The 16494-nt window shown below is 36.5% G+C and overlaps 1 protein-coding gene across 1 annotated transcript in view; it reads left to right on the forward strand.

Moving 5' to 3' along the window:
* Positions 1-12874: 12874 nt before the first annotated feature.
* The window catches only part of LOC121320725 (solute carrier family 22 member 15-like), a 17104-nt gene continuing 13484 nt past the window's right edge, over positions 12875-16494 (forward strand). The window contains exons 1-2 of the mRNA XM_041259306.1: positions 12875-13284; positions 15694-15906. Coding sequence (XP_041115240.1) covers positions 13198-13284; positions 15694-15906 — 300 coding nt within the window. The 5' untranslated portion in view covers positions 12875-13197. The remainder of the gene's footprint in view (positions 13285-15693; positions 15907-16494) is intronic.

The raw sequence follows: 16494 nt of genomic DNA on the forward strand, positions 1-16494 counted from the left end.
ACATTGCTGTTTTTTTTTTTTTTTTTTTTTTTTTTTAATAAGTTGGTAAAAATGTGAAAATTATGAATGGTTTGTTAGGGCCAGGATTGAAATATGTTATGAGAGAGTAAACAGTACCTCGCCATCGACAGCTGGTCCAGTAGGATTTCAGCATTGTTTAGCATTGCAACAGCAGGCAGGGATACACACCTGCCCTGAGATAGTACATTTGCAGTTAGCCCTTTTTCACTTTGTCTTTTAACCACATGCCACAAGCCCTATGATGCATTATGGATTGATGGCATTCAAACTAGTGGTACCTCCTGAGCAGCCTCTAGACGAAGGTGGGAAGCTGTGGCACATTTGTCTCTAATATTGTAAATAAAATGTGCTATATACTTGCCATTTTAGATCTATTGATACCAGTACTGCAGCATTGTACAAGACGGCCAGAAAGGGGTGAAAAAGAAACTGTGAAAGAGAAACTTTGTTATTTGGAGGCAGGGTTTGTTTCTCACTCAGGGGAATTCAGTTCAAATCCTTCATAGATGCAGGGGACAAAAAGTCATTTCTATTTGACAGCTGTTCAGGGCCTCAGTGCAATAAGCGCTGGCATCTTTTCCTGCCCGTATCTGTGCAAAAGGCAGCCCGCGAGCAGAGCTTTTAATTCATTTGTTTCAGCTCAGAGAGGGTGCACATGCCAGGCTGGAATAACCATTGAAAGAGGCAACGAGCACAACATTAAAGGTATCCAAAAGAAGATTGCAGATTTAGAGAGGAAAGGTTTTTTGTATTATTAAAGGAGTACATTTAAGTAAAATTAAAGTCTGTAATGGATCTGCCAGTTTAGAAGCAATGTTTTGAGATTTATGATAAAACCTCTAGAATGAAATTTCCATAAAATAATCTTTGGTAAACTTATTATACCATGTGTTTTGTTTTTTGTATTTTTATAGCCAACTCATTACTTACCATTACCATCCCACCCTCTCAGTCTGTAAACATTTCTATTTTAAGTATTCATCTGTTTTGTTATATTTACTGACTATTCTTAGGTGTCTTAGTTAACACTGCTTCTGTGTTGCTTAGAAAATCTCTTCTTTACATTTCCACTCCTGTGTTTCTGGAAATAAAGTAGGAAACAAAACCCTGTGTTAGTGTATCAAGGCTCCTGCATGTTTGCAGTGGAAAAGTGTAATTTGTTTATGCATGGACTAGGGGGGGTTCAGTGGCATGGAATAGATTGAGTTTTTAATGGTTATGCCAAGATCACAAGATGATCTAAAAAAAAAATGTCCATGTCTTCAATGAGCTGACTTGGGGGACGGGGGGAGGGGCGCAACCTTGGTTTGTTTTAGCTGCCGATTAGATGCAGCCACTAAAACTGAGAATTAAATTTTTTAAAAAAGTGAATATTGGAGAATCAGAGCATGGAACCCTTTAGAATGACCAGTCTTCCATTATCTTAACACACTGTACTTAGTGTAGAAGCACAGATGCAAACAGCATGCTGTGTTTCAGTGTGTTGCCAGCTCCCTTCGCCTCTGTAGCAGGCGGTATGGGGCTGAGTAGCAAAATCTTGCACCCGTGGGGACAGGTTTTTTTCTTAGCTAAGTGGGATTAACATACCCAGCAGACAGGCGGCCAGCCTGCCTCAGAGAACTTGTTTCAGGAACCTCGGAAGAGTCAACAATTACCAGAAATTGGATGTGCTCCCTCCCACTGCAAAGTGCCTCTGATAACCATGGCACCATCTGGTTCTGCATCTTAATCAAAACTGAACAAAACACATAAACATTCTGTCAATGTCTTTTTAAATACCTTTGTTGGTTTTTGCTGTTAATTCTTTTTAAAAATCATTTCCTATAATTTTACCTATAAATTTACAACTGAATTTTTAGAGCAATGTATGTCCACTGTTTTTGTAATTACTGGTACTGTACAATAGAATAGACATTATCATAAACTTATTACAATGTTTATTATCATATAAAGCATTTTGATTTATGATGTATTCTAAGGTTAAATGAATAACAAGTGTTTTGTCTAGTGCCGTCTATATTACCATGTACAGTACTTCTGCCTACACTTTTGTAGTGCCAATTTGACATAGGGCAAGATTTGTGTCTGACCTACGCCATTAATAATAGTAGTTCTAATTATATTCCTAAACAAATTATGTACATAAAATGGCAAAGAACTGTTGATGTTTTTTTTTTTTTTTTCCAGGAAATAAACAATCAAACAAATAAATAAATACATTCACGCACATATACTGTATACATACATACATACATACTGAAATCATGGTGCACACAGGAAGGCTTCACCTTCCTTGAACACTGGACCACATTCTACAACAAGGACTATCTATATAGGCGGGGCGGACTGCACTTAAATAAAAAGGGAACAAATCTATTCAGAGAAATTATCCTCAAGGAGGTTCAGAAGCATTTAAACTAGAAAGGAAGGGGGGCAGAAATCAATAAAAAAAAAACAGAAGGGAGACCACATCAAAACAAGGGCAACAACTCATATAAGATAGCCATTAAATGTATTTATCTAAATGCTAGAAGTCTCAAAAACAAAATGTTAGAACTTGAAGCTACTACACTAACAAGTAATTATGACGTGGTAGGTGTTACATGAAACTTGGTTGTCCAAGAGGGATGGAGACGAATATAGTATTAGTGAGTATTCACTCTATAGGAAAGACAGGCAGGACAGAAGAGATGGAGGGGTAGCGCTATACATCAAAAATAGTCTTGAAGCCCAGGTGTTAAATCTGGAAGAAAAAAAAAACACCACAGAATCAATATGTGTCAGAAAAAAAAAATTCAAAGGGTATAATAATAGTAGCATGTTGTAGACCACCAAATCAAATTCAGGCACCAAGCAAAATAATCTGGTATACAATAATATTAGGAATACGTGCAACAAAGGAGATGCTATATTAATGGGGGATTTCAACTTAAAATAGGAAAACCCGGTGGGGAGCATTACAGATGAAATTGAAATGGTAGAAATGACAAATGACTGCTTCCTAACGCAATTTATCAAGGCATCGACTAGAGGGGAGGCATGCCTTGATTTAGTCTTTTCAAATAACGAAGAACAGAGGTCAGAGAACAACTGGCAAACTCAGATCACAACATGGTCTCATTTGAAGTGCTTTCACAAAAACATTGATGAAGAGAAAAAAATATATTAAATTATTAAAATTAATTAAATTATTACTTTTCACAAGTTTTTACGAAGGAGAATATAGGGAACATGCCCCACATGGCGACCTGTTCCTATCCAGTTTTAAATAACCTTGGCATAGCAGAGGCAGAAGTGTTAAAGGGACTAGGAGCTCTTAAAATAAACAAATCCCCCGGGCCAGATGAGATTCTCCAAATAGCACTGAAGAAAATGAAAGAAGTTATTTAGAAACCGCTAACCAAGTTCATGCAAGAGTCATTTGACACAGGAGTTGTCCCAATAGGAGAATTGCAAACGTAATACTGATCCTGAAAAAGGGAGACAAAACTGAACAGGGTAACTACAGACCAATAAGCCTGACTTCTATTATATGTAAACTTATTGAAACTATAATAGGATCCAAAATGAAAAAAAAAAATCCTGGGAGACAGCCAGCATGGTTTTAGGAAAGAGAGATCGTGTCTAACTAACCTGATTGATTTTTTTTTTTTTTGAGGATGCAACATCGACAATGAATAATTGCAAAGCATATGACATGGTTTATTTAGATTTCCAGAAAGCTTTTGACAAAGTCCCACCTAAAAGATTAATCCTTGAATTGAATACTGTAGGGATTCAAGGAAATACATGCACATGGATTAGGGAGTGGTTAACATGCAGAAAACAGAAAGTACTGATTAGAGGAGAAACCTCAAAATGGAGAGGTAACCAGTGGAGTACAACAGGGATCGGTATTAGGTCCTCTGCTCTTCCTAATCTACATCAATGACTTAGATTCTGGTATAGTAAGCAAACTTGTTAAATTTACATACAACACAATAATAGGAGGAGTGGCAAACACTGTTGCGCAGCAAAGGTCATTCAAAAGACAACATTTAGAACTGGGCATACACATAGCCAATTACATTTAATATAGAAAGGTGTAAGGTACTGCTCGCAGGCAATAAAAATGTGCATTATAAATACCACAAGGGAGATACTGAAATTGAAGAAGGAATCTATGAAAAAAACCTAGGAGTTTATGTTGACTCAAAAATGTCTTCATCTAAATAATGTGGGGAAGCTATAAAAAAGACCAACAAAATGCTTGGATATATTGTGAAAAGTGTTGAATTTAAATCACGGGAAGTTATGTTAAAACTTTACAATGCATTAGTAAGAGCTCATCTTGAATATTGTGTCCAATTCTGGTCAACTCGCTACAAAAAAGATTTTGCTGCTCTAGAAAGAGTGCAAAGAAGAGCGACCAGAATTATTCTGGGTTTAAAAGGCATGCCATATGCAGACATGCTAAAATAATCAAATCTTTTCAGTCTTGAACAAAGAAGACTACATTGCAATCTGATTCAAGCATTCAAAATTCTAACAGCTACTAACTAAGCTACTAACAACTAAACGAGCAAGATGGGCTGAATGGCCTCCTCTTGTTTGTAAACTTTCTTATGTTCTTATGTTCTTAAGTGCCACTGCATTGCCGTTGGAGATCATGTGGTGATTTTTGGGGTAATTGGCCACAACAGAACATGACTACTGCCTTCATGACACAAATGACCTGCTTCTGTAGATGACATCACTAATTGTGATATTTACAAACCTAAGCAACATGACAGAATAAGACACAGGTAAAACTGTGACAAGTCTGTTTGTGCACAAGCACAAGAATCTATAGGCAGATACTGAAGTTCAACACTGTATTAAAAGTTCCTGGGAAGGGGATGGACAGAACTTGGCAATAAAGGTTATGCCCCCACTACTTTTGAAATACAGTATGGTGAATTTAGGGTAAACTAGTTAATAAAAATGATCATTCAGTGCAGACATTTGCGATACATTATCAAGGAAGCAAGGCACATTTGATGGTTGAAAGGAGAAAAACGAATATTGAGGGACAGGTTTGTTGGGTTTTTCTGTTCCAAAAATAACATGAACCATGAGACGTCCAATACAAAGTGTATGTAGATGTTCTTACATGTCGCAACAGTGACACCCAGTGGTCAGACTGGTTCAATCCAGGTCTCGGCAATGCAAGGAGTTGTACATATGGCGTCAATTTTTCATTACACAATTGTTTTTCAGTCATCCAGATGGCGTGATTGGCAGTTTAGAATACTATGGATGGAAACACTTATTATTATACGAATTCAACATGATAGGATGAGACATATTTAACTGCATAAGGAGGACAGAATTCAATAGCTTACATTCACTATTTGTTTCATGTCTTCGGTTATAATACATGTCTCTATATTTATATCAAAGTAAATGCCTCTGGAAATATTATTCACATTGTTTACAAGGTTTTTAGAGAATATTTGACATTTGCAGTACTTTTTACATGCATTCATGTTTTACATTTATTCATATTTTACAGTATTTATTATTTTAACTAAGAAAATAGCTTTGAGATATAACTCATTTCCAACAGATTCCTACGAGCTAAATGAAAAGCAACAAGCATACAAGAGCATGCAATAGCTATGATGTAATGTCTCAGTATCTAGCAGTTAGAATCCTGCCACTACAAGATGTTGACACTGTATGTGTTGTAAAAGACAATTCTGATGACTTTATACATGGGGTCCACCTATATTCACACTATTATCCATATTCACTCAATAGTGCTCAACAAAGAAACAATGGGTATAGCCATATCGAATGTCAGTTTTGTTGTTATGGTATGTTGAACACCGTGCACCTTCTTTCACTTGGAATACCATGGGGAAATAACAAGTAAGAAAGTAATGATGATAGACCCAAAGTGATTTGTGTAAAAGAAAAAACAGAGTATTGTACTGATGGCGTTATAAAGACTTGTAGCCCCATCATGTGAACACATGCAGACTTGCAGGAATCCACTTATAAGCAGTGATAAGAGGTACTGAGCTACTAAAATTTTTTTTTTTTTCATTTCGTATAAATGTCAAGACATCACTTATTCATTTTAAAGTTATCATTTGCCTTGAAACAAGCAGACCATCTTGTGCCTTCATAACAGGATGTGTCAACAGCTGGCACTGAGCCTGTAAACACATTGCCCCACCCTTACCAAATACATAATGTAAGCCCTGGTTTAGTTTTGTCTGCAATATTCTGAAGACTGACATCATATATTATAAAATACAGACATGTTATTATCAACATGAATCATGAATCTTGAACATCAGTAAAAATAATAGCAAACTGCTAAAATTATTTTGTTATATGGACATCAGAACATCAATCTCTCTTTCCTACTTTCACATGAAGAAGAGACATTTGAGGTTGTTATTAATTATTGTTTAGTTAGGTAAATTTCCTTCTCTTTTGTTATCTGGAAACAATAAACAGCAAGCAAGCTTTTCATGATCAAGGCACTTTCAGATTTACTGTGCAAGGTTTGCATGACTTCTGAAAACAAACAACAAACAAAAAAAAAAACTAACCAAGAAATAAATTAGCACAGGTCAGAACAGTGTATTAGCGTCCTGACTAGGGTATGAGATTCAGTGCTCTATCCTAAAGACAACTACAAACTAAAATCCACTTCCAGTATTTCTCTGACCCTGTCCCGTGAAGCTGCCCTTGTCTGTACAATATCTGCTGTGCCTGGCCTGGTCCGGACCTTCCCAGTGTTTATCAAAGGCAAAATACAGAAATACCATCTATTAGCAACTAGCTGCCTGGTCTGACATCTCAATTCAACTGAAAACAAGCTTATTTTAGATTCATAATACATTTATAATAAATAACACTACAGATATTATATTTAGTACTTTTTGCGTTTTATATTTTTATTTGAAGGAGAATTTTTAACAAGTTTAAAAGATAAAATAAAAATGAAAACCTTGTTGTGTGTCGATTTTTGAAGAACTGAACTTTTGGACCCAGAACCCAGAAAATGGCACAGCACCGCCTTCTAAAAGATATGTTTTTTCACATGGCACAGTGTAAGTGGGTGCAGCCTATGACTTATGGATTAAGTGTCATATTATGGGATAGCTCAATCGAGTGTGTACAAAAAAGATTATTTCCATAAAGTTTTTTAATTTAATTTTTTTTTTTTTTTAATGTTTATTTAATTTAATTTAATTCACAAAAGGGCACCTGGTATCATGCAGGAACCCAAGAGCCCTTTATCTTCTATGTGTTAAATCAGCAGTGTAGGAGGAAGTACATGTTACTAGAAATAACTCTTCTTCATCTGTTTTTCCAGTTTTTCCAGTAGCTGTTGTTTGTCACTAAAAATTATTCACATACTAGTGTGCAATCATTTGCACTATAAACATTCTGTTAAAATGAAATCATGTCTGAAGTCCAGTCCTTGCATGAGATCAATCTTCAGCCACCATGGTTTGCATATATGCTTATTAGACTGAAGTCATAAAAACGCTGGTTGGTTGCCATACTGTTGTTAGCATGACACTGACAATAAAAAGCATTTTGGTTAACAGGTTCAACATATATATATATATATATATATATATATATATATATATATATATATATATATATATATATATATATATATAGAGAGAGAGAGAGAGAGAGAGAGAGAGAGAGAGAGAACTGCCAGGAGCATCTGATAGCCTGTGGTGAGTGTGCAGTGTGCTTGACTGAGATGGGACGCAGATGGAGAGACATTACTGCACAGCTTGGTCCCTCAAAACCAAGAGCCTGTATGTTGACTGTTGAAGATGAGCTGCTAATCGAGACATCCCACAGAGCAGAAATACTAGAAAAGCTGGTGGGTCTACCTTGACGTTAGCACTTGAGACGGGATTGAGTTTACGTCGAGACACCTGTGAGTCAGCAGTGATTAACTAAAATGTTAATATAGGTTGAACTTCTGTACCTCACAAGCAACATGGTAAGCAAAAAGCCCACAATGTTGCTGCTCTGATAATTTACAGCCCAATACCAACCTTTTCACTTACTGGAGATAAAAACCTGTGAATAGACAAGTAGTTACACACTGTGATAACACTTTATGCCACACATCAGTGATTATTGAAGAATGGCCAGTTTGCTATAGGTTGATCTTTTCTTTTCTTTTTTTTCAAGTAAGGACTGTTAAATTTGTATCACAAATTACTTACATCATATATCTGTAAACTATAAAAGTAAAAAAACAAAAAAAACAAACAAACAATCAAAAAAAAAAAAAAAAAAAAAACTATTGTGTATAGTTTTTATTGAAAACTAAGTTACAAATTACTGAACTACTGTACAAATGCGTATTGTTACTATTGCAACAATGGGCAGGCTGGTTTAATGTCCAGGCACAGAGTCCAGGCACAGATTTGTGGGTACAAGCACAGAGCAGATTTAATTTAGTAGTCAAATGCTTCAGGCCTAGTTCCACAGTTACATTATATAAAATACATGTCAAGTACTCATTACTTAGCCCACTAGTTAACCCATGTTACTGCCTCGTCACCTGGGTGGGGCTTGGCTCAAGAAGTTGTTTTTTTTGGCAGTTGTTTGTATAATAATGAACAAATGGAAACTCCCTTGTTACTGTTTATGCATGATTGAGTCACAGACAGGTTGAGACTGTATCGTTGCATTGCTCTGTTTATACTTTACAGCTCTGAACAAAAGTTTTGCATCACCTAGAATTGTTGGATTGAGACATAATTAATATACAAACTATAGGAACATAATTTAGATCTTTTATTTAACATCATGTAATCAAAGAAACTACAAATTGATATTGTAACTATCTTCCAAAAGCCATAATTGTAGTACAGTACTTCATGTTAGATTTTGAAATGTCAAATCTTTCAATTTTTATCAGTTTTTAATTTTTTTTTTATTTTATTAAGCATATGGAAAACTACAAAGCGGCATATATTTCAATAAATTAATTCTATAGGGTCATGCAATACTGTTGGCCATAGCTGTACAACCTAATAGGTGGAGCAAATGAACTATATACGATACTTAAACGGACAGCAACCAATTAGTAAAAGGTCATGTGTATTATGGTTTGACCTCCTGACCATGGGCTGCCCTGTGATGGGGAGTTTCACCTTTAATTGACTGCTACTGTGTATACTTTACACTGTTAAGCTATCTTGTATCTTGGACTATTATCTGTTGTGTAGTTGATTTAATCATTTGCTAAGTTCACCCTTAAGTGCCAAGTTGGTAAAACAAAACTGTTGGTGTCACCAAAATATAACTAATTACAAGGGATCCTATGTGTCCATAACTTTGGATTATTAACTGTGCTTTTCTCCATTCCTAAGTTTAAAGTTATAGACCTTAATAAATACAAAAACATATTTTTTTTACATGTGTAGTAGTCTGCCCCGAAAAGATAAAACCAGTTGTTAAATATACAGATTGTAAGAGAAAAATGATATTTACAACTAGGGCATGTATATCATACACAGGCTGTATGTATTTCACAATAAGCTGATCCCTGGAGCCAGCATTACACTTCAGCAGTCAACACCAGGCAGAAGGATATCTACATCATCAGATATAAAGAAACGCAAATGGATGCAGATGGATCACATTTGGTTGGTGCTTATCTTGGCGAGAGCCCGGTTCAAATTAGCATGAAGTTTAACATCCACTCTCGTGTAATGGAAATCATGAAAGCAGTTTGCTTTGGTAAAATACTAATGTAGGTCGAAAACAGTCAGACAGCAAGATATCATGCGCAATGACACCACAAAGTTGCTGCACTAGGTCATTTACAGCCCAATGCAAACCTTTCATTTACCGACACTGCAATTGACAACCTATGAGTAGATAAGTTGTTAAATTTGTCCAAAGTACTGCGATACCACTTTATTACAGCATTGCTCTATTAGTAATAGACATTTCATTAGATGAAACATTTTCACAGACATCAATTTATTCCTATTCTCTTAATTGAACACGTATTCTGCATCAAGACATGATTCAATAAATAAATGCTCTACTTACAAATCATGGTGTCATGTAAAACAATGACAACAGCCAAATGAAAGTACATGTTTTTAAATGGAATTCTGAATAAAGCTGTACACGGTACTGTGACAGAGATCGAATGATTCTTGGTGTTAGATCTCCCTCCCAATTTATTCCCAGGATTCGGAGGAAGCTGGCCATCTAGAAAGTGGGCGGAGCTACGGTACAATAAATCATTGACCCGGATGGGAAACGACGTGGCATCTGTGGATTGGAGGAGCGGGTGCGCTCGTTAACCAAGGGGTCACGGTTGACGGTATATAACGGGGATGATGTGATGTAATCTGTTTCTTGTGACGGTTATACTAAAGAACCGAAAGGACTTGTACTTATGTTACAAAAACATAAGTGTTTTGTTTGTTTTATCAGTCTGTCTGCAACGTCTTGTTTTGTCTTGTTTGTTAGACTACAGTCAGCACCAAACCCGGACAACAACGCACTACCTGTTCACTAAATAACATTCTTCTTTCACCTCCAACACTACAACACTCACTGGGAGAGGTGACCGTGTTTGCGTTTGGTTTTCATTGGGATTATTATTGTTTGCAAATGGGACTGCAACCCTGCATCATTTACTGTGCAATGCACATCATTGTGTATTGTCAGCCTTCATTGTTTGTGTCTGTTTTGGTCATCAGACCCCTCGAATAAGACATTAAACAGAAACCATTTTCACCCGTACTTTGTTGTTGTTGTCTGTCGTTTCTTCTGGGATTACTGCACTGCACCTGCTCTACATCACAGTATCGCTGACCACTTTGCCACAGTTACACATGCTACAAGGTGTATTACATACATTAAACCCAATTATCTCTTTTTATATAACATTTAAAAAATTTTTGGACAAACATTTTGGAATAGGAGCATGGACCATTATATTAACAAACAAAAAGATATTTAAAGAAGTGGATATGTTCAAGGGAGAGCACAACACATAAACACAATAGGAGAGATACATAAGCTCCTACACTATGCGCGCTCCAGAGCTCAAGCACCCATGGGGGAAAATAAGCAGGTACTCAGCACCCATGGCAGCTTTTGTTTTATGCACTAATGGTGATTAATGATACAAATATATATTTTAGTATAGTTCTCAAACTTATAAGACCAATAAAAAAAAAAAAAAAAAAAACATGTTTGCACAGTGGAGTGTTGAGAGAGGAATGTCAAAAGAGAAACAAGGATGTAATGGGCTCTGATTGGCTAGTAGTGCAGTAAGAAGGGAAATACCCAAATGGCAATAAACAGTGAGTAAGAAAGATTTGCAAGAACCAGACTTTTACTGTCTGGTCAGTGGTTCTGACCGGACACTGTACAAATTCCCTTAAAACCGTATGTCCGGTTTAAAACCGGACAGTGGCAACCCCAGTTCATACCACTGTGGAGTTATTCTGTGGTATACGTTAAAACATGGCACATTGTGTACTGGGCTTGCCCAGGCATGAACACATGATTTTAGCTCTGAAAACAAGGAAACGTCCATCTGAAAGGGGTACAATGTACCGATTTTGGCCTTTAAATATCATTTTTTTCACAATTCAGCAAATGTATGTGACTTTAACGGATGAGCAACATATTTGGTTATATTGGACTGTAAACATATTCAATTTTGTGGGTGAACTATATAGTTTGTCTTGTTTGTAGTGATTTGTGCCGTAGTCAGTCACAGCATTGGTAGCATACCATTTTCTGCCGTTAAACTGTCTGTAGCTATTTTTATTGATGTTTGTCATATTGGTGTTTTGTTTCCGTCTTAATAAATCAATCGCATATGTAACTGTGGGCACTTTTTATGAAAGCAAACATTCCTGACTTGTAAGATCTCAGTGAAGAAGAAGGAAGAAAGCATAGAAGCAGGTATCTTCCAAAGCAGCACCTCTTATTTTAAACATAAGGAGCCCCAGTGTTATACCAAATAGTGTCAGTGGAAGAAAAGTGTCACAAAGCAATGGGTTTGTATTGAAATGTAATCATTAAAAAGTCAACAAAAGGCCCGGTTTCTCTGGACAGTAGTGTGTAGGCCTGCTGAAGGATAAACTACAGGAAAGTGTAGTTAACAGATACAAATGAATTATACAGTAACGTTGAACAGTTGAGGACATGGCTGTTTTAAATCAAATCTATGCTCCGAAAGTACACAGTACATCTTTAATTCTGTATAAGAACCTGTTGCTGAGTATCTCAACCTTCATACAGTGTATCTTAACTTTAGGTCTATTATATAAAATGTTGTTTTTTTATTTTTGATTTTTTTATATTTCTAAAGGTGTCAGGGAAAAGTATTTGTGCATTCTCAGCACATTAAAAAGCAAACAAAGCTCCGCTTTAGTAGTAAATGAGCTAATTAGCAGTACAATGCTCTCTGATCTTCAAAAACAAAGAATATAAAACAATTAAACTATCCAATCAATACAGTTATACAATATATTTCACATTATTACTTAAAATTTTGCGACACTACTTGACCCCTAAGTGCTACATGCAGCCATGCAACAGTATTTGGTAGCGTCACAATTTGGCACAACGCCGGCCAATCAGAAGGCTGCCAGAGCTACTACAGTACTGTATACATGTTTAAATAAGAAAAAAATCCATAGCACAATGTTTGATTTTATAGGAAAACTAGTTTAAAATACATTTCTGTGTATTGCAGGGATGACTAACTACTGCTCGACTTTAGTAGCCCTGCCTCCATAAAACATGCATGAAATTGTCAAATGATCTGTTTAGTTACAGAAACCCTCCCTTGCTTGCCTCCCCGACCTTCCGGAATAATGGAGGTTGTTGGGATGACGAGCTTGCCACGTATCACTAGTGCGTACCCTTGATCTCGCAGAGAGCAGATAACTGTTAATTGAGATAGTAATAGGTTGTTTATAAATCAACTGGTTTAATACCGTTTTGTAGAAAATGTGTTTTGGGTATCAAGGTTATCGCTGTTCGGATTTGAAGAGACTGGAATCAAACGGGAAAAACCTCCACTCTGTACAGAATCAGAACGTGGCATTGCTTTGAGTTAAAGAATGTTCCATTCGTATTTAACTTTTGGCGCAGTTTATATTTTGTACTAATATGGAAATAGAAGAAGCATTTCAAGTGGTTGGAGAAATGGGGATTTATCAAATGTACCTTTGCTTTCTACTAACATTTTTGTTAACGGTGAGTAAATCCTGGTAGGAGGAACACTGAGTCCTACGATATTGTGATGCTGCTAAAAATTCATTGTACTGTCAGGCTTACCAGCGGTTGTCTGAGAGAATGACAGTTGCTATTAATACTAGTAGGTACTTGTTTAGTTGCAGTAGTGATGGCATATGTTAATTAAACGAAACTTATGAAAAGTTGTGTTAGTTTTAATCTAATTTAGAAAATAGACAATTATGAAAAAAAAAAAAAAAGTTGTTTATAATTTATTTTAGTGTAGATTTAATTCCAGTGTAATAAAATGCAAACAAAAGTTGCACAATAGTTGATATCATCCAGAGTAATGTTTTTTAAACGTAAATGGCTTGTAGCAAAAGTCTTTAAATTGGCTGAATGCCATCAAGGTCCTTGAAAAACAATTTTGTTATTAGTATTACAAGTCCATACAGATCGTTATCAAACTATTACCTCCAAGTGCTATATTCATTGCAGTGTACAGTAAACTGGAATCTGTTTACAGTTCCATTGTATGCAGGGACATGTTTACCAATATCTTTAGATCAGCCCAATCTTTGCATAAAATTGTATCATAATCTAGGCCAATGTGATATTGTGTTTTGGCTTGTGTTTATAAATATGGATATTTAGGTCTACCTGTAGGTGATGATCCTAGCAGCCAGGTTATTTACTGTGTGGTACTCCATACATTATTTACGTTATTCTGTTTATTTAGGAGAATGTGTGATCATTTAAAGTTAAGTAATGGCTTTTGAAATTTAAATAAACTCTAATTCTAAAAAAAAAAAAAAAAAAAAAACTTTTCCGACAAGCTGCAGCAATCCTGAAATGTAATGTCAACCTTTAAGTGGGGTTCAGGGGACAGGAGGTAGGGCTCCACCTTTCTCAGTTCTCGCCAGTTCAATTGCTAATCGTATATAAACCCTGAGCACTCCCCATTCTATGTCTGTTTGAGTATCATATATAAACCCAGAGCACTCCCCATTCTATGTCTGTTTGAGTATCATATATAAACCCTGAGCACTCCTCATTCTTTCTGTTTGAGTATCATATATAAACCCTGAGCACTCCCCATTCTTTGTCTGTTTGAGTATCATATATAAACCCTGAGCACTCCCCATTCTATGTCTGTTTGAGTATCATATATAAACCCTGAGCACTCCCCATTCTATGTCTGTTTGAGTATCATATATAAACCCTGAGCACTCCCCATTCTGTGTCTGTTTGAGTATCATATATAAACCCTGAGCACTCCCCATTCTTTGTCAGTTTGAGTATCATATATAAACCCTGAGCACTCCCCATTCTACGTCTGTTTGAGTATCATATATAAACCCTGAGCACTCCCCATTCTATGTCTGTTTGAGTATCATATATAAACCATGAGCACTCCCCATTCTGTTTCTGTTTGAGTATCATATATAAACCCTGAGCACTCCCCATTCTTTGTCAGTTTGAGTATCATATATAAACCCAGAGCACTCCCCATTCTATGTCTGTTTGAGTATTTCCTCCTCCCAACCTTCTCCACTATGCTGCCTCACCTCTGCAACGGTCTTCTCCGGGTGCAAGTGACGCTTCACTTCCCAACCTTGGGTAGGCCGGGTCATCCAGTCCTCCGAGAAGGAAGGTTCTCTACACGAGTCAGAGGGGGCCCCCGGCCAAGAAACCAATCCTTTCTAACAACTTCACTTTTTGTATGATTCTTTCCCTCAGTTGACGTTCATTCATTTGTTCGTCTATCCAGCTCAGAGACCGAATACTCGGTCCTGCACCTCCAGGATGGCGGCTCCTTCTTTGAGCAATGAGATCCTGATGTTTACTAATACCACTTAGTCATAGCTCCTGTCCAGTGAATTTGAATTGCAATATGCCCCAACACATCCACATCACTGATTCCCATGTACATATAGACAGATTGAAATGAGATGACATGAAAAATGCTTGCATGATACCTACAAAAGAGTACTTTTGAATAATTCAAATATCCCCTGTACCTAGATTGTGCCGATCCAGACACATTCCCAAATGAATCCTTGCTTACACAGCATATCAAACTTGTTATGTAATCTCTTCAGATTTCAAATTTGAAGCTGTACAACACATTCTTGTACATGCAATAAGTAACATGTTAAAATAATGTCTGAAAATGCATAATTTCAATAGTTTCATGTTATTGCATCATAACATAAACAAAGTTTTGATGTTATTGTTTAATGATTTATGTAGTCTTGAAGGTAATGTAAAGAAAATGGCCGCAAATTCATAATGAATTCAAGTGGAACACCATAGGAATAACCCTAATGTATGGAATTCATATGAATTTGCAGCCATTGCTATAAGTGTAACCTTGTTATTTAGTGTTCCTCTCCCTGCCTAACTGGGCTGCCTATGACTACTTTGCAGAGCTATGTTTCTGCTGAAGCCATTCTTATTGCCTTAGTGGGGTTGTCACCTCCTTTTGACTGGGATCTGGAGAGACAGTTCACCAACCAAAGCCTGACCCACAAATCGGCTGATGAAGATCAGATATTCAGACACTGGCTGCATGAAGCAAACCAAAGTGAAGTGCACAGACATGTGCACTTCAATGGGAGTTATACATCAATTACGTCAGAGGTAAGGAACGCCTCAGTATGTGTTAGTAAACTGGGCTTTCAACAACCGGCTTTTGATTTGGTTTATAAAAAAACACCATAAAAATGAGCAGGTTCACTTAACCTTCATCTCCGTGTACGTAGTACTTATTGACTTTTAGGGGTGTGGATCACAGAGACAAAACGGTTTGAGGTGTGTTTGGAATATAGTTCTATTCTGTGGTTGTATCAAAGTTCAGTTATGGTTCACTTATAAATTGACTGTTTGTTAGTGATAAAACAAAACCAATAGGAAAGGTTTTCAGGCTATAGGCTTGTAGTTCCAGGATATAGCGATACTACTATGTTGTTCTGTTAATTTTCACCAGATCTCTACATTCAGTTGTTTGACAACAAGCCACAGCCTTTTTATTTTTCAAAACAAGGTGGCTGTTCGACACACAGCATGCATCCACACAAGACTGTAATGCAAATTTTAAAAACCTAATGCTGACTCGCTATGCCCCAGCAGCCAATATGATTGAATCTGACATTGGATCAGTAGCAGTCCCTACACATGCATCAGTTCATGAAAGATTATCATGAAGCTTTTCATCAAGTTGTTTTTTAT

The sequence above is a fragment of the Polyodon spathula genome, chromosome 9, assembly GCF_017654505.1.
Source record: "Polyodon spathula isolate WHYD16114869_AA chromosome 9, ASM1765450v1, whole genome shotgun sequence".
NCBI classification, from domain to species: domain Eukaryota; kingdom Metazoa; phylum Chordata; class Actinopteri; order Acipenseriformes; family Polyodontidae; genus Polyodon; species Polyodon spathula.